This window comes from Capra hircus, chromosome 16 (genome assembly GCF_001704415.2).
Source record: "Capra hircus breed San Clemente chromosome 16, ASM170441v1, whole genome shotgun sequence".
Lineage (NCBI taxonomy): Eukaryota > Metazoa > Chordata > Mammalia > Artiodactyla > Bovidae > Capra > Capra hircus.
The window spans coordinates 71,569,370-71,596,240 of record NC_030823.1 but is presented as its reverse complement, the minus strand read 5'-3'; the positions used below and the strand labels follow the sequence as shown (position 1 = coordinate 71,596,240).

The window sequence follows — 26,871 nt, the reverse complement described above, 5'->3', positions numbered from 1 at the left end:
TCCTTGGAAGAAAAGCTATGAGCAACCTAGATAGCATGTTAAAAAGCAGAGACATTACTTTGTTGACAGAGGTCCGTCTAGTCAGTTCAGTTCAGTTCAGTCACTCAGTCGTGTCTGACTCTTTGCGACCCCATGAATCGCAGCACACCAGGCCTCCCTGTCCATCACCAACTCCCGGAGTTCACTCAGACTCGCGTCCATCGAGTCAGTGATGCCATCCAGCCATCTCATCCTCTGTCATCCCCTTCTCCTCCTGCCCCCAATCCCTCCCAGCATCAAAATCTTTTCCAATGAGTCAACTTTTTGCATGAGGTGGCCAAAATACTGGAGTTTCAGCTTTAGCATCATTCCTTCCAAAGAAATCCCTAAACATTCAGAAAATGAAGATCATGGCATCCGGTCTCATCATTTCATGGGAAATAGATGGGGAAACAGTGGAAACAGTGTCAGACTTTATTTTGGGGGGCTCCAAAATCACTGCAGATGGTGATTGCAGCCATGAAATTAAAAGACGCTTACTCCTTGGAAGAAAAGTTATGACCAACCTAGACAGCATATTCAAAAGCAGAGATATTACTTTGCCGACTAAGGTCCGTCTAGTCAAGGCTATGGTTTTTCCAGTAGTCATGTATGGATGTAAGAGTTGGACTATAAAGAAAGCTGAGTGCTGAAAAACGGATGCTTTTGAACTGTGGTGTTGGAGCAGATTCTTCAGAGTCCCTTGGACTGCAAGGAGATCCAACCAGTCCATCCTAAAGGAAATCAGTCCTGAATATTCATTGGAAGGACTGATGCTAAAGCTGAAGTTCCAATACTTTGGCTACTAGATGCGAAGAACTGACTCATTGGAAAAGACCCTGATGCTGGGAGAGATTGAAGGCAGGAGAAGGGGACAACAGAGGATGAGATGGTTGGATGGCACCACCGACTTGATGAACATGAGTTTAAGTAAACTCTGGGAGTTGGTGATAGACAGGGAAGCCTGGCGTGCTGCAGTCCATGGGGTCGCAAAGAATCAGACACAACTGAGTGACTGAACTGATCTTTAAGAACAGTCCCTTGACTGGGTAGATGAGGTTGTTTACACAACACATCCTATGTAAGTGCTCCAACAGATGGGATTCTGAGGGTAGGAAGAGCAGGGTGGCTTGGAGCTGAAATCTGGGGAGAGATGTGAGGGAGTGGGGAGAAGCGGAAACACTTCCTTCTCCCAGTACATCCCCTAAAAGTGGTGCCTGTCACCATTCTTAAGAAGGTTACTACCTTTTAAAATCATGACATGACAGATGATAAGTCTGTTAAAAAAGAAATTAGAAGCAGCCTCCGGATAACAGTGAGATCATGGGCCCGTGGGAGATGTGAAGGGTGGCATCTCTGTGTGCGGAACTGACTGAAGCTACTTTGAGGATCACAGTGGCTGCTGAAAAATTCAAGATAAGTGAGGGTTATTCCATCATAATTTTGCTCTTGGGTTTCATGAAGGCAGTTCTCCAGCTAAATTCAGTCACACGTGTAGACATTTGTTAGGCAAGCGGTGGAAACTGGTTCATATCTGTCTGTCTCATGGGCCCAATGAGGTCATTTTAGGGGCTCCTTTTCTTTTAGGAGCCACCTCATGCGAAGAGTTGACTCATTGGAAAAGACTTTGATGCTGGGAGGGATTGGGGGCAGGAGGAGAAGGGGACGACCGAGGATGAGATGGCTGGATGGCATCACTGACTCGATGGACGCGAGTCTGAGTGAACTCTGGGAGTTGGTGATGGACAGGGAGGCCTGACATGCTGCGATTCATGGGGTCGCAAAGAGTTGGACGTGACTGAGTGACTGAACTGAACTGAACCATGCATGGAGTGTTACTTCCACGGATATTTTTACTGAGTCTAAGCTCAACAGAGAATGAGATGGTTGAATGGCATCACCAACTCAATGGGCATGAGTTTGGGTAAACTCCAGGAGTTAGTGATGAACAGGGAGGCCTGGCGTGCTGCCGTCCATGGGGTCGCAGAGTTGGACAGGACTGAGCGACTGAACGGAAGCGAAGCTCGCTTTGCTTGCAACACGTCAGACCAATAAATCAGATAAGGTGTTGAGGCAAGGAATACAACTTTATTCGGAAAGCTGGCAGGCTGAGAAGAGGACAGCCTAAGGTCTCCAAGTAACCATCTTATCAGGCACTGGATGCGTTTCTTTTGTAGAACTCGGAGGGGGAGGAGGTGAGGAAGTACAAAGGCCATTAATTCTGTAAATCTCGGAATGGCCATCCTGGGGGAGGAGATGTGTTTCTTATTTCTTGCAGCCATTCATGGGTGCAGAGAGGGTCAGGGTGTTGCCCTGGATAAAAGAAAGGCGTTTTGGTTTAACATTCAGGCAGAGGGGCAAGGTTTCAGAGGCGCAGGCACACCATTTTGTACAGACAGGATCCTTTCAGTAAACAAAAGCAACAGGGAACAAAGGTTAAAGTAAACACATGAAGTGAGATTTTATTCTTCCCTGTAACACTGTGACATGATGGACAGAGAAACAATCTGTTTGATGTCAGGTGCCCTGAAGTTCTCCAACCTGTAGATTCATACAGGGCCTTTGAAGGGGTCCTCAGGGCCATCACTGAGAGAGTGTGTGTATATATATATATATTTTTTTTTTTGAGTTACTTTAAAAAATTAATTTTATTTTTAATTGAAAGATAATTGCTTTATAGAATTATGTTGGTTTCTGCCAAACATCAACATGAATCAGCCATAGGTATACATATATCCCCTCCCTCTTGAAACCCCTGTTGGGGGAAGTGTGTGATTTCCTCCCTTATGTCTTGCTGCAGCTAAGATTTGAAATGTTGGACCAGTGTTACAGCTTGGTTACAGCTCTGTTTTATTCCAAAAAACATAGTACCCTTGAGGTGTGAGGGCAGGCCAACCTCAAAATAGGAGAGGCTCAATATTGGCTCCTTTTTTTATATGTTTTGTCTCCTCCCCCGGATCCTGCCCTGTAAACTGGGCTGGCCAGGAGGGCTGTTTGTTTCATCTGAGGTTCTCTGGCCCCAAATCTTCTTAGGCTTTTTTTTCTTTGTCTTTTGGCCACTGCCATTTTAAACTCCTTTTTCCTATTCTAGCTGGCCCCGCCCCACCCCACCCCACCCCACCCCACCCCACCCCACCCCACCCCACCCATTTTAAATTAATTTTTAATTGAAAGATAATCACTTTATCGAATTGTGTTGGTTTCTGCCAAACATCAACATGAGGTCAGCCATAGGTATATATATGTCCCCTATAAAACCCCCTGGGTAGGAGTTCCCTGAGTGATACAGCCAATACCCATTGGCTGTACATTTTACATACGGTAATATGTTTCCATGTTAACCTCTCCATATTCCCCATGTGTTTGCACTCTTGACTTTGTATAGGGTAGAGAAGAGAAATGATTTTCAAGTTGTTTTAGTGTGTCTGATAGGAACCACCAATAACTCACGTGACTTAAACCTGTTATATCTTTACAGTTTTACAGATATTTTTACAGGACTTCCCTGGTGGCTCAGACGGTAAAGCGTCTGCCTACATTGCAGGAGACCCGGGTTCGATCCCTGGGTTGGGAAGACCCTCTGGAGAAGAGAATGGCAAACCCACTCCAGTACTCTTGCCTGGAAAATCCCATAGACTGAGGAGTCTGGACCATTGGGTTGCAAAGAGTCAGACTGAGCAACTTTACTTCACTTCTGTCAAACAAAAATACCCAATGGAGCCTTGCTTTGTGAAGTTCACACTTAGACAGCTGTTCTTTTTTCGGGAATTCTCCTGGCCCGGTTAGGTGGTTGTTTCCTTCTCCGGGGGAATTTTTCTGGCCAGAGGATTGAACCCGGGTCTCCTGCATTATAGATAGATGCTTTACCCTCTGAGCCACTGGGAAAGCTCCAGCGACACTGACTAAAAAACAATGCTGACAAACCCAAATCACAGTGCTGTTCTTACCAAAACTGTTCTTTTCTTGTACCGTCAAATATCAGCCTTGTCGAAACAAGGCCTCAAAAAATTAGTTTAACTCAAGGTTGTTCCTCTCCACGGAAATCTTTAGTAAAAGGCGAAAGATTTATACGATTATGAAGAGAAACCAGAGTATATTGTTGGTTTGCTAAGTTTGCGCCTCCCAGTAACTGCAACCCCTACTTCACTGATGGTGGTTCGTTATCCCAAGGGTTACTTCCTGCCTAAAGTTTAAACAAGGAATTGTGTAAGCAAACTTCTCATAGTTAGAAATGTTGAGCTGAAAAAAATGTTATTTTAAGCCTGAAAAGATTGTACTCTGCAGGGTATGACGGGTATGCAAATGAGAAGTCTGAGTCATCAACTTCCCAGCAACACCTTCGTCTTTATAGCTGTACCTCTGGAGCCGCCACTAGGGGGCGATTCAGAGGTCCACGTGGCTGGGCGCTCAACCTCCTCGTGGTTCAAGCATGGAAACCGCAGGTTTTCTAAATTGTGTATTGTGACTTCGAATGTGTTTCTTTTCCTTTTCTTTCGCTAACCATCAGCACAGTTAAAATACAGAACCAGGAAGAACTGCCTTGCTGCTGCTTTCTAGTCATACCCATCCTGTTCTCCCTATCCGTAACCCTCGGAAGCCACTGTTTTGTTTTCCATCCCATGATTTTGTCTTTTGAGAGTGTTCTGTAAAGAGAATCATACGGTATGTAACCTTTTGAGACTGGCTCTCTTCCCGCCCCCCCGCCCCCTGAGGTTAATGTCCTTGAGATTCATACTTCTTGTGTGTCAAGAGTTTGTTGCTTTTCTTTGCAGAAAAGGGGTGGAGCACAGTTTGTTTAACCATTTGATCTTGCAGGACATTTTGTTTTGTTTCCAGCTTTTGACTATTGTAAACCTGATGTGAATATTTGTGTACAAGTCTTTCTGTGGACTTGTTTTATTTTCTCAGGGATAAATACCCCGGTATTTAATAGCTGGATTGTATGATAAGTTTATGTTTGATTTTATAAGAAAACTGTACAAACTTTTTTCCAAATGGCTCTACCATTTTATATTCCCACCAAAAAAATGTATGAGATACTTAGTTTCTCTGCATATTTGCCAGTACTTGGCATTATTAACAATTTAAATTTCAGTTATTCTGATAGGTATGTAGTGATACGTCATCATGGTTTTAATTTGCATTTCCCTAATGGTTAAAAGCTGGTTTTAGAAAAGGCAGAGGAACCAGAGATCAAATTGCCAACATCTGCTGGATCATGGAAAAAGCAAGAGAGTTCCAGAAAAACATCTAATTCTGCTTTATTGACTATGCCAAAGCCTTTGACTGTGTGGATCACAATAAACTGTGGAAAATTCTGAAAGAGATGGGAATACCAGACCACCTGACCTGCCTCTTGAGAAATCTGTGTGCAGGTCAGAAAGCAACAGTTAGAACTGGACATGGAACAACAGACTGGTTCCAAATAGGAAAAGGAGTACGTCAAGGCTGTATATTGTCAACCTGCTTATTTAACTTCTATGCAGAGTACATCATGAGAAATGCTGGACTGGAAGAAACACAAGCTGGAATCAAGATTGCCGGGAGAAATATCAATAACCTCAGATATGCAGATGACACCACCCTTATGGGAGAAAGTGAAGAGGAGCTAAAAAGCCTCTGATGAAAGTGAAAGAGGAGAGCAAAAATGTTGGCTTAAAGCTCAACATTCAGAAAACGAAGATCATGGCATCCGGTCTCATCACTTCATGGGAAATAGATGGGGAAACAGTGGAAACAGTGTCAGACTTTATTTTTTGATGCTCCAAAATCATGGCAGATGGTGACTGCAGCCATGAAATTAAAAGACGCTTACTCCTTGGAAGAAAAGTTATGACCAAACTAGATAGCATATTCAAAAGCAGAGACATTACTTTGCCGACTAATGTCCGTCTAGTCAAGGCTATGGTTTTTCCTGTGGTCATGTATGGATGTGAGAGTTGGACTGTGAAGAAGGCTGAGCACTGAAGAACTGATGCGTTTGAAATGTGGTGTTGGAGAAGACTCTTGAGAGTCCCTTGGACTGCAAGGAGATCCAGTCCATTCTGAAGGAGATCAGCCCTGGGATTTCTTTGGAAGGAATGACGCTAAAGCTGAAACTCCAGTACTTTGGCCACCTCATGCGAAGAGTTGACTCATTGGAAAAGACTCTGATGCTGGGAGGGATTGGGGGCAGGAGGAGAAGGGGACGACAGAGGATGAGATGGCTGGATGGCATCACTGACTCGATGGACGTGAATCTGAGTGAACTCTGGGAGTTGGTGATGGACAGGGAGGCCTGGCGTGCTGCAATTCATGGGGTCACAAAGAGTCAGACATGACTGAGCGACTGAACTGAACTGAATGGTTAAATGAGGTTGAACATGTTTTCATGTGCTTATCTGTCATCTCTATATCCTCTTTGGTGAAATTCTATGCATATCTTTTGCCAGTTTTAACTTGGATTTGTTTGCTTTATTTTTACTGTTGAGTTCAGAGTTCTCTATATAGTCTAAATACTAGTCCTTTGTCAGATGAATGGCTTGCAAATATAATTTCTCAGTCATTACTTTGAGTTTTTATTCTCTTAGTCGGGTCTTTCACAGATGTCCAGTTTATCTTTTTTTCTCTTATAGACTGTGCTTTAGGTCCCATGTCTAAGTGTTCTTGGCCTAGTTGTATAACCCAAAGATTTTCTCTTTTTTTCTCAAAAGTTTCCTAGTTTTGCATTTTACCTTTAAATCTAAATCTTTAAATCCTTTAAATCTGTGATCCCTCTTCGATTAATTGTTATATTAATTTAGGTAGAGATTTCTGTCCAGTTGCTACTGTACCTTTTGTTGAAAAGACAAATTCCTCTATTGAGTTGTTTTGCAGCTGCATCATAAATCAATTGGCCAAACTTGTATAGCTGTATTTCTGGGTTCTCATTTCTGTTCTATTGATCTGTGTATCTGTCTTTACACTAACAGCACATTTTCGTAATTACTGGTTAGTTTTAAATAATATAATTTAACTTTATTCTTTTTTCTCAATTTTAGCTCATTTTTGTTCCTTTCTGTCTTTCCAAATATGCTTTAGAATAAGCTTTTCTGTATCTACAAAACATCTTGCTTGGATTTTGATAGAATTCTGCTAAACTTAAGATCTATTTGAAAAACTGATGTCTTCCTTATATTGAATTTTTCAATCCATGGACAGTGCATGTTTGTAGATTTATTTACATCTTTTTTGACTTTACTTCATTAGTATTTTGTAGTTTTTAGCCATCTAAATTCTGTGCATTTTTGGGGGGTTAGATTTATACCTAAGTATTTGTATTTTTTAGTTTTTATAAATGGTTTACATTTTAAATTTCAATTTCCACATGTTCTTTGCTAGTATATAGATGTACAATTGGCTTTTATTGAGTTGGCCAAAAAGTTCGTTTTGGTTTTTTCATAAGATGTTATTAACATGTTGATCTTATATTCTATAAGATCATAACTTTATATTCTGTAAGATTGTAACTGGTCTGAACTTTTCTGGACTCATTTAGTCCTAATTATTTTTTTTAAAATTTCTTTTCAGCAGACTTGTTGAGTTTTTCTAAGTAAACAATCATGACATCTACAAATCAGGACATTTTCATGTCTTCCTTTTCGATCTATGTAACTCTTATTTTCTTATTGTTCTGGCTAGGACTTGCTGGACAATGTTGAAATACGAGTTATGAGACTGTATGTCTTTGTTTTTTCCCCAGTCTTAATCATTCAGTCTTTCCTCATTAAGTATGATGTCTCTAAAGGTTTTTTGGTAGATGTTCATCTATCAAGTTGAGGAAGTTTCCCTTTATTCCCAGTTTTCTGAGAATTTTTATGAATTAGTGTTGAATTTTGTCCGATGTTTTTTCTGCATCAATTGATATGATCATGTGATTTTTCTTCTTTAATTAAGAATATGTTAATATGTTGGATTACTTTGATTGATTTTTGAATATTGAACCAGCCTTGTATCCCTGGGATTAAACTCCACTTGATCTTGCTGTGGGCTTTCCTAATAGCTCAGTTGGTAAAGAATCTGCCTGCAGTGCAGGAAACCGCAGTTTAATTCCTGGGTCGGGAAGATCCCCTGGAGAAGGGATAGGCTACCGACTCCAGTATTCTTGGGCTTCCCTTGTGGCTTGACTGCTAAAGAATCCGCCTGCATTGTGGGAGACCTGAGTTCAATCCCTGGGTTGGGAAAATCCCCTGGAGAAGGGAAAGGCTATTCACAATCCATGGGGTCACAAAGAATCAGACATGAGTGAGTGACTTTCACTGGTCCTGGTGCATAGTTTTTTTAGTATATGTGGCTGGACTATGTATATAAAGATCTTTGATTTTTGTTGTGGCATGCAGGGTTTTTAGTTGAGGTGTGCAGCACCTTTAGTGGTAGCATGCATGCTCTTATTTGCAGCATAGTTCCCTGACCAGGGATCAAACCTGGCCCCTGCATTAGGAGCTTGGAGTCTTAGCCACTGCACCACCAGACAATTCCTGACAATTTTCTTGTCTGTGTTCATGTGTTCAGTGTCTGAATTTGACTGATTATATATGATCTTGTATTTTTACTTTCAGATTTCATGTGTTTATTGTTATGCTCATAAAAGGAGTTGGGGAGTATTTCCCCTTTTAAAGAGAGCATCTTTAGATGTCAGGTAGATTTCTTCAGTGAAATCGCATGGGACTGGAGTTTTCTTTTTGTGGATTTCAAAACTATGAATTCAATTTGTTCGGTTAAAATGATGTGTTCTTATTGGGTGCATTTTGGTAGTTTGTGCTTTTTGAGGAATTAGGCCATTTATTCTAGATTGTCAAATTTATGTATGTAGAGTTTTTCTTAGTATGCCTTATTATCCTCATAAGATCTGTGGAGTTTGTAGTGGTATCCTTTTTATTCCTGATTTTGGTAATTTGGGTCAGCTTCTTTTTTATTTTTGTTTGTTTTTTTTCGAAGTTTGTGAACTTACTGACTTTTGCAGAGAAAACCAGCTTTTTGTTTCATGAGTTTTTTCTGTTTTGGATTTCATTGATTTGTGCTCTTTGTTCATGAGTTTTTTCTGTTTTGGATTTCATTGATTTCTGCTCTTTATTTCTTTCTTCTTGCTTGCTCTGTGTTTGTTTTGTTCCTTATTTTCTAGTTTCTTAAGAGTTTTGATATTTTTGCTCTAATAGAACTGTTTCGTGTTTTGTATTTTCTAAGCAGTAACTTAGCTAATATTTTGATAAATTCTTTTTAGTTTTATTCAGTTATAATTATTTTTTATTTCCCTCAAGACTTCCTCTTTGACTTGTGTTGTTTAGAAAAGCATTTGGAGATTTTCCTGTTATCTTTTTGATACCCTGGTGGCTCAGAGGGTAAAGTGTCTGTTTGCATTGCAGGAGACCTGGGTTTGATTCTTGGGTCGGGAAGATCCCCTGGAGAAGGAAGTGGCAATCCACTCCAGTACTCTTGCCTGGAAAATCCCATGGACGGAGAAGCCTGGTAGGCTACAGTCCATGGGGTCGCAAAGAGTTGGACATGACTGAGCGACTTCACTTTCACTTTCTAGTTTGATTCCATTGTTGTCAGAGAGCATACTCTGTTGAAATTCTTTTAAATTTGTTGGCCTTTGTTATTTGGCCCAGAATATCATCTGTTGTGGTTGAATGTTCCGTGGGAGCTTGAATAGAATGTGTATTCTGGTGTTGTTGAATGGCATATTCTATAAATGTTGATTAGATCCTGTTAGTTGGTAGTGGCAAGTGTCTTTGTATCCTTAATGATTAATCTGGTATGACTAATGGTTAATTTTAATGATCTGTTTGGTAGTTTTATCAGTTGCTGTGAGAGAAATGTTAAAATCTCCAACTATCGTTGTGGATTTCTCTGTTTCTATCTGTTCTATCAGTTTTTGCTTCATATATTTCAAAGCTTTGTTATTTGGTGCATACATGTTTAGGGTCGTTGTGTCTTCTTGATGGATTGATTCTTTTGTCATTACTTAATGATCCTTTTTGACTCTGGTGATTTTCTTTCCCTGAAATCTACTTCATCTAATAGTAATGTAGTCACTACTGCTTTCTTGTGATTAATATTTGTAGTTTAGTTCAGTTCACTTGCTCAGTCATGTCTGACTGTTTAGGCAGCCACCTACTGGACAAAGGGGACAGAGTGAAAAGATACATGGGAGAATCCTCCCACCTACTCATTTTTCTGGTCTTTTATGCAGTATGTAAAATTCAAAGAGAGAGATGGTAAGTGAGATTATGAGAAGCTCCCATCCTTCCCGCTGGACAGATGATGGCAATAACATCAGTTTTTCCTTTTTCTCTCTTTTATTAATCTTATCTTTCTTCATTGACCTGCCCCATGGCCCTTCAACATTTTGGGATTCCATCTGGAGTTCCAGTTTGTTGGTATTTGCCTACCAGAGATGTTACATATTAATGAGCTTTCTTTCTTTCTTTCTTTTTTTTTTAAATAAGGAGCATACTTTATTTTAATATCAGTTGCTAGAACTGAACAATGGGTTTCTGGGTACCCAGAGGCAGAAATAAAGTTTCTTTTCATAAATTTTTCTTGACTGTATGAAGACTGTCTAAAAAGAAAGCAAATTCTTTGAGCATGGGGGGCATTTTAGGGGCCACGGCTCCCAAAAGCTGTGTACATGCATGCTCAGTTGTGTCCAGCTCTTTATGACTCCATGGACTGTAGCCCACCAGGCTCCTCTGCCCATGGGATTCTCCAGGGAAAAGAATACTGGGGTGGATTGTCATGTCCTCCTGCTGGGATCTTCCAACTCAGGGGTTGGACCTGTGTTTCTTGCACTGGCAGGTGGATTCTTTACCACTGTGCCACTTAAGGGCTGGGACCATTTTTTTCTCCATGTTACTGTGACTTTGTCTTTTTGTTATTCTGGAGAAGTGACACTAATGAGATGCATGATTTATTAGCATAGTTTGTAGCTGGGAAATCTTGTGAGCTTATATAATTTGCTGTCTAGTGATTCTATTCTGTTGCTTTTTTTTTTTTTTTTTGGTCTTGATCCCTAACTTATTTATCAGCTTTATTACTTATTTACAACTATTTCTCCACATGCCTTATAGAAAATATGGTTAGTGTTTTTCCAGTTTGAGAGACATGGGGAATATAATATAGGTTTTGTGTCTTTGATTTCATACTAGAATTTAATATTTCTTTAAAAGAAATTGGTTCTTTGTTAGCTTTAGGAAGAAAGGGAGAAATATGGACTAGATAAAGTGGGGAGAGAGAATCTGTAGATGTTTTATCACATATGCTCACGTGTCATGAATAATCTGGAGCAACTTGTAGAAAGTAGGGAAATGGAGGAGTGGCCAGAGGATGTTACTGAGTTTGGGTTGGCACCTAGGTTGAAGACATCCAAAGAATACATCCACATTAATTAGGACCCCTTGACGAATGAAGTCATCTCGAGAGGTTTTTACTTCCCTCCTTGTGTGGAAGACCTCCCTCCCCCATTACACCCTGGCCCCATGTCCCAGGCTTAGATCCTGAGGGCCAGTTAAGAGACTGGATGGTACTGTTGGTCCTATTGACGGCATCCTCACCCTTATGAGCATCTGCATCTCCTGGGCAGATGGTAAAGACATTTAAGCAGAGATTTGTTGTTTATAGGAGGAAAAAAAGCTTTGTTAGTGGAAACATTTTATCTTTCAGATGTTGGTTGGGGGAAAGAGTGTTGTGTCTGGGAACTGTGGGCAGTAAAATGATTCAGTTCAGATTATTTTAGAAATAGCAAATCATCCTTTGGAAGATAAAGAAAACTCTTCCAATAATTGCTAGATTAATCATTAGCCTGAGTTCACCCAGAGAACAGTACTGCTTCTGTGCAGAATCCCTACAAATTAATCCTCTTTTTTTTTTTCTTTTCCCTTTGAAAGTTTATAGGACATTAAGGTGAGCTTGTTGCCTTTGAATGTGCAGGGGGTGTTTCTGGATTCAAGTATCTTATTAAGGTCTTCTCTATTTATAGATGACTTTTCTCAGTCTGTTTGGGAGTTAGGTATGGTCTCAAAGTAAATAATATGCACATAATGCTGTTTAGGAAATAGATATGCAACAGTGTTCAGTATTTCTGCTCTCCTTGTTTTCCATATTTGAGGAGAAAATAGTTACAGTAATGAAAAATATAAGACCAGTGGGTAGGGTAGATAGTTTCCTATTTGGGTTTTGAAATACGGAAGTAGATGCACTTATGAATATGAAACACTGCCTTCATTGTCCAGTTCTAGAACACTCCTTCATTATCCAGTTCTAGAACACTCCTTGGTGGAGAAGGCAATGGCACCCCACTCCAGTACTCTTGCCTGGAGAATCCCATGGATGGAGGAGCCTGGTGGGCTGCAGTCCATGGTGTCGCTAAGAGTCGGACACGACTGAGCGACTTCACTTTCACTTTTCACTTTCATGCGTTGGAAAAGGAAATGGCAACCCACTCTAGTGTTCTTGCCTGGAGAATCCTAGGGACAGAGGAGCCTGATGGGCTACTGTCTATGGGGTCACACAGAGTCAGCCACGACTGAAGTGATGCAGCAGCAGCAGCAGCAGCCTCTTTGGACTTATCTACCTGGTGTTTTTTCCCTCCATTTCATTTCTCTCCACTGAATAGACTTATTTCAGAATAGTGTTCTTCACAGTGAATAACTTTCATAATGCTTCTGTTATAAAACTAGAGCTGGACTGCAGTCAGAAAACAAATCCTTTCCAAAATATGTTGATCAGGGTTCCATTGTAGACAACAGCATCCACTCCAGCCAGCTTAAGCAGAAAGGACTTTATTGCAAGGATTTAGACGTTTCAGAATAGTCAAAAGGACTGTGGGGGACAGGTAGTAAGTAAGCTCCTGGAGAGCCACCCTGTAAAACTGCAGCTTCAGCCCAGCTCCCGGCTTGAGAACTGAGTGTTCTGGTGCACTCGCGAAAGCTGCCACATCACATACAGCCCCTCTGGACTGACTGGACCCCGGCGTCTCCACCATGACTCCTGCAGGAAAACAAGGGCCTCTGCCAGCATTCTTCCAGAATTCTCAAAGCCCATACATTTTTGTGTTCATTCTCTCACCTTCAAGTCTTCATGTATGTATTTCCTCGTCAGAAACTAAGTCCTAAGGAGACATGCTAGCTACATGGAATTTTGGGAAATGGAGTTTTTTGGCTTCTAACCTCTGATGTATAGGATCATGCTAGGAGGGGTTGAGGAGTATTGATTGAGGCTCCCACATGGAGCAGATATTTTATTTTGAGGGGAAGGTTAAGATGGTCGCTATCCCATGGCCTTTTAGATGTTGCCCTTTTCTGAATTCAGATGTTCCCCTTTCGTTAACCACGGATTCATTCCTTTTCAGGCCAGTTTCTAGAACCTTTCTTCTTTCCTTTCTTTTGACTAGGTTTGAGGGAATCTTGAGCAAGTCCACTCCCTCAGATTTCACCTATGAGTATCTCTGTCTGTTTCAGGACACAGAGCTGAAAACTTTTACATTTTTGTTTCTGGGGCTATCAGAGTAAAATAGAGTTTGTTGATTTTTCCTTGTTTGTTTATATATCATTATTTACTTAACAAACATACAAAGTACTTAAGAAGTATTAGGCCCTGTTCCAAGTGTTTTCCATATTTTAATTTATTTAAATCTTAAAATTAAACCACAAGATAGGTCCTCTGTTATGACCACACTCTATTTTGTCCATCTCTGTAGAGCGAGTAATCGATGTAACCAGAGAGTGGGCCTTGAGTTGGTGAAGGTCATCTGCAGAGCACATCATCCACGAGAAATATTCCATGAGTTTGTGTTCTCCAACTGAGATTGTAAAGGCCTTTAAGGAAAGGTACCGTTAAGGACTGTGCTTACACTAGATTCTTAAAAATGATAAGACTCTTCATACATCATTCAGTTTATGCAACAAGCTTTTATTGAGCATCAGTATGTGTTGATTTCCTGGAGGATGTGCTGTTGCTTAATCGCTCAGCCGTGTCCGACTTTTTGCGACCCCATGGACTGTAGCTCACCAGGCTCATCTGTCCATGGAATTCTCCAGACAAGAATCCTGGAGTGGGTTGCCATGCCCTCCTCCAGGGGCTCTGACCAACCCCAGGCATTGAACCCAGGTCTCCTGCACAGCAGGTAGATGCTTTACTGTCTGAGCCACCAGGGAAGCCCTTCTTTGAGGATACAGTGCTGAATTCATGTAGTCCCTGTTACAAGGGGGATGCCACAGTTTGGAGAGGCAGCTCAGTAGCCTACAATTCAAGCACAGTGTGATTAAGTTGCCATGATATGAGTAACCATGGTGCATCAGGACGCATAGATGAAGGCCAAGGAGTCTATAATATAAGTGAATGGATTAGGAAAGCTTTTCCTGAGAGAGCTTGCTTGACTTGAGGCCTGAAGGACAGACAGGCCATCATTATCGTGATGTTTGAGGGCAAGTTTTTCCAAGTTAAAGGGAGCAAAGGGTGGGAAGTTTCAGCCATGAACACAGAATATTTGGGTAGTCAGTGACGCTTTGTTGAGGAACTGGGAAGAAAGGTTGAGTAGGATGATGAACGGGTGGGCAGGGCCAGGAGGAGCGGCATGCGTCCTGCTAATATTTCTCTGGAGTGCTAAGGGGGAACCTGAAGAATATTAAGCTGGGGACTGGCTTGATCGCGGGTGGTCTTAAAGCACTGTGAAGAGGAGATTGGATGGGGGAACAAGCCTAAATGTGCACAGAATAGTCCCTGCCTTCGAAGTGTGTCCAGCAGAGTACTGGGAGAGAGAAGATGTGTCTTCCCTGGATAACCCAGGCTCATGGGAGGGTTGCGGCTGAGGCGCCCATGGCCTTCCTCTGCGTCAGCTGCAGAGTTCAGAGCTGATTGTAAATTAACAAAAAGTGCCATCCAGATGACCTACTCTCACTAATAGATAAGTGGTGGATCTAGGAGAAATGGTAAGCCTTTGGACCATCTCAGGCCCTTCACTTCTTTTTGTGAGCACGGCTCTTCCCATTTGTATATGCCTTCCACGTGGCTGCCTTTGGACTACGCCGGCACAGTTGAGTAGTTGCCGCAGAGACTGCGAGTGGTACCTAACCTTTTTGATACTAGGGACTTGTTTTGTGGAAGACAATTTTTCCGTGGACTGGGAAGTAGGGGATGGTTTCGGGATGATTCAAGCTCACACATTTATCGTGCACCCTATTTCTAATCTAAGGCCCCTGTAGAGCGCAGGTCGTGCTGTATAGCACAAGGAGCTATCTTCAATATCCTATCATGAACTATAAAGGAAAATAATGTGAAAAAGAATGTGTATATATATATGTTTAACTGAGTCACTTTGCTATACAGCAGAAATTAATTCAACATTGTAAACCAATTGTAAACCAATTTATAAACCGTTGTAAACCAATTGTAATGTAAACCATTGTAAACCAATTATACTTCAGTAAAATAAATTTAAAAAATTCTAATCATATAAAGAAGGACTGACCAGCCTGAGGTCACATAAGGGTAGATGAGAGAAGGAACTCAACCCTGGACCCAGGAACTCAAACCTGGGTCTCCTGAACACAGTCTGGTCTCTGCCACATACAGCTCACCACTGGCTGTCTCAACCACTTGGAGAAAAAGGTCACTTTCCCTGCGTTGTGATAGACAAACTCGAGGGAACGACCCCATAGTCCATGGGGTCGCAAAAGAGTCGGACATGACTCAGCAACTTTCACTTCCACTCCAAATCCATCCTGCGTATTGCTATCAAAATAATCACACTGAAACAAGGGCTAGCAAGCTTTAATAAAGGGATAGATGATAAATATTTTCAGCCTGTGGGCTATACCAGGGATCTCCAACTTCCGGGTTGAGGACCAGTACCTTTTGTCAGATCAGCAAGGACATTAGATTAGAAATAGGGTACACTATAAACGTGTTAGCTTGGATCATCCTGAAACCATCTCCCACTTCCCATGGAAAAATTTTCTTCCACAAACAAGTCTCTTGTGCCAAAAAAGGTTAGGTACCACTTGCAGTTTCTGTTGTGAAATTTCCAAGTTTCTTCCACTTGGAGAAAAAGGTCCCTTTCCCTGCATTTTGATAGATACAAACTCGAGATGACTATAGTACCTGCTGGAAACAGGCAGGCCTTCCTCTGAGGCCATCCGTTATAGTCACTTTCCCTCATGTTCAACATCAGAGGGATGTTGAAGTCTGCCATCTCCCTGTTAGTGATGTTGACCCCCTCAGTTAACTCTGTGAGCCTCTCCACCCATGCTCCCTTCAAGACCCCAAAGAGTGGAGAAATCAACGTCAGATGTAACTCTGTTGAGTCAGCGGAAGTAGCTGAACATTTTAGCTAGGCTGCCAGTGTTTCCCTAACTCTGAGGAATTGAATCTTGCAATTCTAAGGTCCTGAAGCCTCCTGTAGGCACCGAGCCAGGACTGGCTGCACCTGGGAGATCTCTGTCAAGTCCTATGAGTTCTTGACTGTGTTTTTGGACGGTAGTCAATCTGCCAGTCAGGGCTGATGTCCTCATTAAGTAAATGGCCATGTTGGCCTTTGTGTTGATCTTAACAGGAAGAGGAGTTCAGACAAACTGAAAGAATTACTGAATTGAAAAAAAGATTCAGGCGCAGAGTCCTGCAGACTGACAGGATTAACTTTCCAGGGAGCACTTTGTATCATAAGGTGTTTTCCAAGGCTGATTCTCACCCCCTTATTTCTAGCCATTTCTGACGTTGGCCCCCAGGATGAAATTGGCATGTTACAAGCAGCAGATCTCTAAAGGGTCTGTCTTAGGAGGCAGGCAGACTCAGGGCAGGAAAAGGCCTTGCTGAAAGACCCAAGTTCTCTGTGATGCTCATAACTCCCTGTGGGCAGAGGGTCAGTTTAGGAAGCCTTTTGTTTTTGGCCTTCTCAAACTTGGTGTAGACGCTGTGGAAAACATGGAAACGTTAAACACAGAATCATGAGTTGCCCCAACAGTTCTACTCTTAGGTGTATACCCATAAGAATTGAAAATGGATATTTAAACCAACACCTGTACACACGTGTTCACAGCATTATTCGCAGTAGACAAAAGCGGGAAACAGCTGAAGCATCCATTGATGAATGAGTAAACAGAGTGTGGTATTTCCCTACAATGAGATGTGATTCAGCTATAAAAAGGAATGGTGTACTCACACGAGTTACAACGTGGATCAACCCTAGCAACATTGTGCCAGGTAAAAGAAGCCAAGTCACACAGTGTAGAACTCCATTTAGATGAAATTCCCAGTGTAGCCAAGTCCATAGAGACAGAAGGCAGATTTGTGATTATCAGAGCCTGCAGAAGAAGGGGGATGGGAATAACTGATTAATGGGCACAGAGCTTCCTTTTGGGGTGATGAAAATGTTCTGGAACTAGATAGGGGTGATTGTTGTATGACATTGGGAGTATAAATGCCACTGGGTTGAGTTTAATTTGGTTCATTCTGTTATGTGAATTTTACCTTAAAACAACAATAACAACAAACTGCCCAACTCAAATGTTTTCAGAATCCCTAAGTTATGGAGTTTCAGTTCGATTAAATCCTGGCAAATAAGCTTCTAATATTTGAGTTAAAATTTCAGCTACTGGCAAGAGCAGTGATTTACTGAAAAGCAGGTAAAGTCCTGGGAGAGTCTGGGTTAAAAAGTCACTGGTGGACTTGGAGTAACTGAATTTATCTCTGGGATGATTTTCTCCGCTTCCCTTGGGGTGTCTTGGTAGGCGCCTTGGGGCTTTCCTTGGCACTGGGTGCTTAAACATTTCAGTCCAGTGGCCTGGCCTTATTAGCCATGGGATTGTGTTATCTTCAGCCAGTGTTAATTCAGCATGGTCTGAGGAATGCAAGAAAAAACACAGAAGGAGAGTTTTGGCCATCCCCCTGTGATAACAGTGTAGGACTCCAGCTAAGAGGCCAGAAGTGAGTGCTGTCATCTGGTGAGCTTCAAGGCTGATGAGATTTATGGCTAGAATAAGGAAAACTTTGCTCAGTGGTGAGTTGGCAGTGTAAGATCTTCATTTGCCAGGTATTTTTCTCTTTTAACTTGTTGTGCTTGAACTACCAGATGATTTTTGAAAGCGATTTAAACTGCCAGATACAAGTACACATGTCACTTGGCAACATTAAGGAATCACTGAGAATTCAAAACATTAAAAAGTAAACATTTAGTACACCCATGTTCATTATCCATAACAGCCAAGAGGTAGAAGCAACCCAACTGTCCATCAACAGGTGAACGGATAAACAAGATGTGGCGTGCCCATGTGATGGTGGAGAATTACTCAGCCTTGGAAGGGAGGGGAATTCTGCAGTAAGCTACAACGTGGATAAACCTTGAGGACATTACGCACATGGAACAAGCCAGACACAAAAGGTCAAATACAGTATGATTCTACTTATACGAGGTGCCTATGGTAGTCAAATCCGTAGAGGCAGAAAGCAGAAGAGTGTGGTCAGGAGCCGGGGTCAGGAGGAATGGGGAGTTACTATTTAATGGGCACAGAGTTCCAGTTTTCAAGACAAAAGGAGTTCTGGAGCTGGATGGTGGTGATGGTTGTATACTAATGCGAATGTTCTTAAGGCCACTACACTATACACTTAAAAATGGTTAAGATGGTAAACTTTATGTTATATTTATTTGACCACATGAAACACAGGTTTTGCAGCCTGAGGACCTGGGTCTTTAAAGTCGGGCTCTGTCGTATATTAGCTGTGGGACCTTGGACACGATATTTAACCTCTCTGAGTAGAGTTTTCCTTTTCTTAGGTTATGCGGTATGATTCTGCCTACAGCATAGTCAGTCTGTGTACTGTAGCAGTTTCTTCCCAATCTGGAGAAGAGGCTGGACGAGTGGGAACTTTCTGGAGCAGGGTAGGCTGGCAGTGTGGATGTGGAAGTTGGAGGCCTGGATTGGCCCCATGGGCATGTGAGAGGGAATCACCCCCACACCCTCCAATGATGGGCAGTCAGTCAGGATGCTGTGTGTAGGTGAGTCACGAGCCGTTCTCTTAGTATTTCTTTCCTTTAGCCTGGAAAATAGTTGCTTTTTCCACTCTCTGAAAGCCATCTGAGGCGTCTGCTTGTTCTGCCCTTCATTTTACGCACAGGAAGGCTCAGGGCCAGGTAGTTTAAACATGACTCATTCAAGGCTACAGAGGGGGAGAAATGTGATGAGAACTTGGGTCACGTGATTTCACACCCCCACTGTTGTGAAGGCTCATTGAGTGTTGGGCATTCATTATACAAATTTGTGCTTAAGTCAAGGTTCTTGCTCTCAGGAGCTTACCATTTTTTTTCCCCTCTAGAGAGAAAATACATGAAATAGCTAGAATAAAGAGGGCTAGCATAAATGTACTGTAGTAAAATGTGCTGGGATTGAGGTGTGGATGACAGGGAAGGGGATGCAGCGAGGTCCACCAGGAAGGGCAGAGGAAGCTTCACAGCTGAGCTGACGTGTCTGTGGTTATGGGGCGTTAAGGAGGTGACTGACCCTGGTGTTGGGAACAGTTTGGTCAGATGGTGGGGGTGTGTGTGTGTGCGGGTGTGTGTGTGTGTGTGTCTGGGTGTGGCAGAGGAATCCAGGTGGAGGGCTTAGCACAAGTAGAGACACATCATGGGAAAGGACTGGGTTTGAAACCCAGCCCTGCCCTCTCTAGTTGTGGCCAAATAATTTGCCTGCTTTGACCACCAGTTGACTCATCTGTAACATGGATTAAAAAAGAAACAAGAAACTACCTTAAGCGATACCCAGAATGTTAATTAGTGATTTGCATGAGAGGGAGGTCTCAGTTGTATCTCTAGGTATGTAGATAGATGACACCACTGGTCCCTGTCTTGCTTTGCAGTGGTTTTCAGAGTGTGGAGAGTTAGTGTTGGTACCGTGACCTCCTCAAGGCTGAGGAATTCATATTTCCCCACACTACCTACTGTGGAACTCTGCTGTCTGTAGGAAGAGAGGCTCAGATCCTTTTTCTTGTTGAGTGTAGGAGAAACAGTGTTTCACCAGGAGGTTATAGTCACTATTGAAGAGACGCAGAATCATCACGGCTTTGTGCTTAGACTTGTCTGTTCTTGCCTTGTTGCAGATGAAAGCCTCAGAATGAATAACTGTGCTGCTCACTCAGTGGATTTTATGCTTGAATCTAGGTGCTTTCTATGGTGAGCAGGATGGTGCTTGCTCTGTTTGTGAATATTAGGTGGTCTAACTCTATTCCCAGGTCCTTGCCTGGGAATGGCGAGGGGTGGGGTGAGCTGTTAAGGATTCTCTGGGCTTACAAACAACGTAGGGAATCTTAGATTGATGATGTCGATCTCTGCTACTGGAAATGTGATCCCCGGGCCAGCAGCGTGGCGTCACCTGAGAGCTTGTACCACAGAATCCCAGGCCCCATCCCGGATTTCCTGGACCATAATCCACATTTTAGCAACACCTGTAGGTGGTTTGTATAGCCACTGAGGTTTGGGAAGCACTGATGTTGAAGATTGGGTGTGAATCTTAGAGTTCAGGCTCCCCTTTCTTTGTGGAGGAGCCTTAATGGTTCTGTCTGGCTAGAATTTATCCCTGGTTTATATCTGACTCCCTTACAGACCTGAGGAAGAGGTTTCTTATTATTTTTAGGTTTTATTTTGTTATTTTGGCCACACAGCATGTGGGATCTTAGTTCCCTGACCAGAGATTAAACCTGTGTCCCCCTCCTTTGGAAGCGTGGGGTCTTAACTGCTAGACCACCAGAGAAGTCCTAAGAAGAGGTTTCTGATTGACTAAGAACTGTGGGATTGAGATAGGAAATGGGGAAGGAACAGAAGATGAAAAAATTGTTCCTGACTTGACACTTTAAGATTTACCTTAAATTAGTGATTGAGCTCAGGGTCTGTAAGACTTTGCTTACGGAATCATCAGGTGAGTGTATGCTCCTCGGTTTTTGTCTCGTCACAACAAAGACTTGGAGTGACGGACATTAAAGCCCCCTCAGCGTGTCACAGCTCTCAGGTCTTGGACAGACTGTGTTATAGCTCGCAGGTCTCGAACAGACCATGTTATATAGCTCTTAGGCAAATCAGTGTTACAGCTCAGTGTTACAGCTCAGTGTTAGAGCTCTATTTTATTTAGAAGATGGCAGGAAAATCCATCTTCAAGGCGTGAGGGCACGTCGATCCAAAGACGCGAAGAGAAGAGCGCCCCAGCACGCGGGAGAGAGAGAGAGAGAGAGCTTTGGCTCCTCTTTGTATTTGTTTTTCTCTCCCTTGGGCCTGTCCTGTGTAAATTGGGCCAGCCAGTAGAGTGTTGTTTATTTCACCTGAGGTCCTAGGTCCTCGGACCTTCATCTGTTCTATTTTCGAGGGCTTTTCTCTTCCTTATCTTTTAGCCACCGCCATTCTGGATTCCTTTTCCCTGTTCTAACTACCTAATAGAATCGAGTGAGTCAGATTCTTCTTACCTGAATCATTAACTTATTGGCCAGTTATTACTTATTGGCCATCTTGCTCTATTCATTAACTTGGCTTTTCTGTCTGGTTATTTCCTTTAGGTAAATATATTTTAAATAGATGTAAGAGAAACATTTTTATTTCCTTTAAATGGCCATTTTCTGAAATAACTAGTGATGAAAGACTGTGTCATTTTATTGATGGGATTTTACCAGCTCAGTGTTTTCAGTAGTCCTGGGCCTTAGGATGAAGCATAAAGAATTTTTTGTTTGTTTCCTTTCTAAAAAAATATTTTTAATGTAGTGACTCAACTATATGTATACATGTGCCCCCGCTGTTTTGGATTTGAATGTTGGTTTTTAGTGTCTTTTTTCCTGCACCCCTGTTACAAAGGGGCCTGTTGCTAGCATGCCCTCATCACATGACCTTTGTGCCTTTAATCAGTTGGTTGACTCTCCACCGATTTGACATTTTTGAGATGAGGCACTGAGCTGTGGACCAGGGATGAAGCCAGGCTAACGCTTTGAGTTCTTTGCTCTGTGCTGCCTGGGTGGGCAGTGTGGGCCTCCCAGGCCCTGATGCAGCCAGTCTTTAAATGGAAGGAATTGGACCGAATCTATGACTGTCATGGGATACGGGCTGAAAGGTTGTTGCTGAGCTGTGAAAGACACTGGGATTCTCGGCCTCCAGAGGAGAAGAATTCAGTCTGGGGCCAGTGGATGAGGCTTGATAGCTCAGAGCTTTTGTGTAATAAAGTTTTATTAAAATGTAAAAGAGATAGAGGAAGCTTGTGACATAGACCTCAGAAGGGGGCAGAAAGAGTGCCTCCCTGCTAGTCTTTAGCCAGATGTTGTATAGCTACTCAGTTCAGTTTAGTTCAGTCGCTCAGTTGTGTCTGACTCTTTGTGACCCCATGAATTGCAGCACACCAGGCCCCCCTGTCCATCACCATCTCCCCGAGTAGCTACTGGCAGTCTGCTAATTAGAGAAAGGAAATGTTTCAAAACTCAGAGACTCGCACCAGGCTCCTCACCCACAACATGCATTTTGAGATAACACTGGCACAAGGTGAGTTGTCCCATAAAATGATTGACATGAATCTTAAAGAAAGGCAGGTTTCCAAGCAAATACAGTCTCATTAACATAGCTGAAGAGAACATTTGCATGAGTAAAACATATTGGTCTGTCAAGTCAAGTGGTTCTGAGTCTTAGGCAGAGACTCAGAACCGACTTGAAGACAGAGACTAGGGTAACATTAACATAGCTCAAGACAAACAGTTCATAAGGAAAATGCACTGGTTAGCTCAGGGTTGGAGAAAAGTTCAGTTCAGGTGGAACCAGGTATCGTCATGGCAACACAGAATTTTAAAAGAAACCTCTTTTTAAATTTGTGTAGAGAAAAGGGAAAAATCTAACACTTGTAGCTTGCTTCCTCCTGCCGCTTGAGAGAGATAAAAAAAAGTCTGACATTGGCAGCCTGTTTCCTCCATTTGGAGACCCCTGGCCTTCCTGCCTCTTATCCTCTCAGGGCTGTGTGAGCAGGTTGTGTGTGGATCAGGATCTTGGGTGTGGGGAGCACATGTTGTTTCAGAAGCACAGTACCGTCGTCTTTCTTTATTTGGAAAATAGAAAACACTTTTTTTTTTTTTGAAACAAGAGGCAGAATGTAAAAGCACAATTTGATGTTAGGGGGTTCACATGGGATGGAACGCACGTGGGACCACCAGTTAGCAGCAAGTAACAAAATTTTTAGTGACCACAGAGTGCCAGGTATTGTTTTAAATTGTCGATATGCATGTACTCTCCCTTAAACCTCACAGGTCCCTAGACTGTCAGGCCTGATAGCATATAGACAGGCAGAGAGGTGACGTGTCTTGCTCACGGTCATCACAGCCACTGTGCGGGTGGATGTGGGATCCAAACCCAAGCTGAGTCGGCAGCTTGGCTGCGTATCTGCTACCTCTGCTTCCATAGTCTGATATGAATCAAGATCCCTTTAATCTGTCCTTTACCTTCTGGAAAAAAGTGTTTTGTAATGTATGTAACTTGTATGAAATTGCCCCTCAGTCCTCACGTGCAGGAAAGAAAACAAACAAAAATCCTGTTTTCCTCTAAATCCAATTAAAAAATTGGTTCAGGGAGTTCTTTGGTTGTCCAGTGGTTATGTTGTAGCCACGCGTTCCGGGAAACAAACTCACTCAGAAGGACAATGCAGCTCAGTTCAGTTCAGTTCAGTCGCTCAGTCGTGTCCGACTCTTTGCGACCCCATGAATCGCAGGACACCAGGCCTCCCTGTCTATCACCAACTCCCGGAGTTCACTCAGACTCACGTCCATCGAGTCAGTGATGCCATCCAGCCATCTCGTCCTCTGTCGTCCCCTTCTCCTCCTGCCCCCAGTCCCTCCCAGCATCAGAGTCTTTTCCCATGAGTCAACTTTTCAGATAGTGGAGTGCAGTTTATTACACCGGCGGGCCCAAGGCAGAGTCTCCTCTTAGCCAAGGACCCCAACAAGTTTTTGTGAAAACCTTATATACCCTAGGTGTATGTGCTCAAACCCACCTCCCCAAATTCTCTGAAGCTAGTCTGAACAAAGGAAAATAAAGATACAATCAAAGTTAACCTGTGAGTCGTATGCCTTAAGCCTAGGTAGGTAACAGTGGATAATTGTCAATAAGCATAATAGAATTTATGATTCTATTCAGTTACATAGATAATTAGGATATTCTTTTAGGCAACGGAGAGTCTAGATATGAGTCCTGGGGTCTTCCATCCAGGGGATCTGGTTTTCCAGTTGGTATGTCGTTTCCATAGATATTGAGCATAACTCAAAGTCCACAGTCCAGCCCAAGATGGAGTCCTGCTTTCAAGATGGAGCCTGTTCTGTTTCCTCCTTCAGTTAAGACTCTGTACTTCTGTAGGGGGCAATGGTTCTATCCCTGGTCAGCGAACTAAGATGCCACACACCCCGTGGCTTGACCAAAAAAAAAAAGAATTGGCCTAAAGTTCCACACCTAGGGAGGTGTTTAGTATCAGTGGATCAGTAATCAGTGGAGGATTCCTTCCCCACTGATCCAATTGGATAGAAATTTCTGAGGGCTTCCAATCCTCATTCCTGCTCGTGGGCCATTTGAGAGTGGCCAGTCACGGTGTTTTCTCCCTCCATGCTCAGCTTGGCTGCTGCGATCTCCCTGGGGCTCCTGAGGCCAAGGCTCTTGGTTGTGAGTCCCCAGGTGTCCACGAGTCCACTCTCGCCAGAGGTTTTCACCTGCCCCTGCCGGGGAGCTGGGTAGACAGAGCCTGGAATGGGTGCAGGCATAGGATACTGGTGGACACAGAGCTTCCCGAGGGGAAGGGAAGTGTATCTTTCATTCTTTCCTCATAAAGCTTATAGGGAATGGGTCAATTTCTTTATCAAATTATCCTCCGGCCTGTAAATGACAGCAAGATTTAACATGACTGATCTTATACAATTTTATTAGTATCCAGTGTACATTTCTCTTGTTGGTGAAAGCAGCTAAGCGACCAAACTGAGATAACCTCATTATTTGTCCTATCCGCTTGACGCTGAGGAAATAAAGGGAATTCTTTAAGTCTATGTTACATCTTTTATAACATAGGGTTAATAATAGTTTCTGTCCCACAGAGGGTCCTGGGGTGGGGGTGGGGATCAGCTTTAACAAAGACTTTGAGACTAGCCAAGCCGGAGGGAAGCGTACAATAGGGTGTGTGTGTGTGTGTGTGTGTGTGTGTGTGTGTGTGTGTGTGTGTGTGTGTGCGTGTGCGTGTGCGTGTGCGTGTGCGTGTGCGTGTGCGTGTGCGTGTGCGTGTGCGCGTGCGCGTGCGCGTGTGCGTGTGTGTGTGTGTGTGTTGTGTCAATGCCATTTTATAGCATTTGAACTGACATCGGCCTTTTCTTGCAATTATTTTATTAACTGGAGTTTGTGTTCTGCCTCAAATATGTACGAGATCTCTCTGATAAACTGCTGTTTCGGCCTGTTTAGGACCCGACCGACTTTGAGTGGAGCTTCTGGATGGAGTGGGGGAAGGAGCGGCTGGTGTGGTTATTCCTTGGCCACATGAGCGTGTCTCAAGTCGCCAACCTGCTTTCGAGGAAGGTACGGTTATGTGCATCATTTCCAGTTCAGCTTCTTCTTTGCTTTTTGTCAAGAAGGAACCCTGAGCTAGGAAATCAGGGGGCATGGATATTGGCCTTTGAAGCCTGGAAAAGGTGAGAAAGGTTTGTTACTGGTCAATAAGAGAAATTACCAGATAAAAAAATAAAAGCAAGACATAAAAATAAAAGATAAAGATGTGATAAATTGTTACTGTTGGATAGAAACTGCATAATGACTTAACATACATATGTTGTGAAAAGATTACCATGATAAGCTTAGCTAACACGCATCATACAGGTACAAAAAAAAAGAGAAGAAAGAATGTTTTTTCCTGTGATGAGAACTTTTAGGATCTCCTTGCTCAGCGGCTTTCAAGTATATCATATCGCAGTAGCCACAGGTGTCATGGTGTACACTAGAACTTACTTTTCCGATAATTGAAAGTTTGTACCTTTTGACCACCTTCATCTAATTTTAAAGAAGCTTCCAAGCACACCTAATAATAAAGAATACATGATTTTGCATTCCTAAACTGATAATGAATATACCTACCTCAACCTTCATTAATGGGTTTCTTTTCTTCCACAAGTTGGTTTGGTGGTTTGTTATGACATCAACCTTTCTAGAAATTTAACATTTTTATTTCTAACCCAAAGCTGCTCTGCCCATACGTGGGTGACTTACTACCCCTAGGTCTCAGCTTTCCCTCTGAGCTATCCCTAAAATGAGTAGCTCAGTATCTGTATTTTCTTTCCCTGTTGGGGGGAGAAGAACTATTTTGGGGAGGATCTGTGAAATGAAGCTGTTATCATTACCGCTGCTGTGGGAAAGGGCCAGCTGTTGTGGAGTGGAAGAGTCCTGGATGATGGATTAGTTCCTGGACTTGCTCACTTGTTAGCTTTCTGACCATGGAAAGGCTTTTCACCACCGAATCTTAATTCATCATTTTCTATAAAGTAAGGTTAATGAAATAATAAAATTTTTTTTCTTTTTTAAAAATGGTGGGCTTCTCTCTATTTACAATAACCAAGACATGGAAGAAACCTTAATGTCCATTGACAGATGAATGGATATAGATGTGGAAATGGACTGTCATGTTAGTTGCTCAGTCGTGTCTGATACTTTGCAATCCCATGGCTCCTCTGTCCATTGACCTCTCCGGGCAAGAATACTGGAGTGGGTTGCCACTTCCTTCTCCAACAGTGGAATAGTACTCAGCCATAAAAAGAATGAAATAATGCTAGTTGTAGCAACAAAGACAAATCATTCAGTGTCACAGTAATCCAAGTCTG

The 26,871-nt window shown here is 42.6% G+C and overlaps 1 protein-coding gene across 2 annotated transcripts in view; it reads left to right on the top strand.

Moving 5' to 3' along the window:
- HHAT (hedgehog acyltransferase) overlaps positions 1-26,871 on the top strand; it is a 367,555-nt gene that overhangs the window by 43,257 nt on the left and 297,427 nt on the right. For both annotated transcript variants that reach the window (XM_018060771.1, XM_018060770.1), the window contains exon 4: positions 25,466-25,579. In XM_018060771.1, the coding sequence (XP_017916260.1) occupies positions 25,466-25,579 (114 nt within the window). The remainder of the gene's footprint in view (positions 1-25,465; positions 25,580-26,871) is intronic.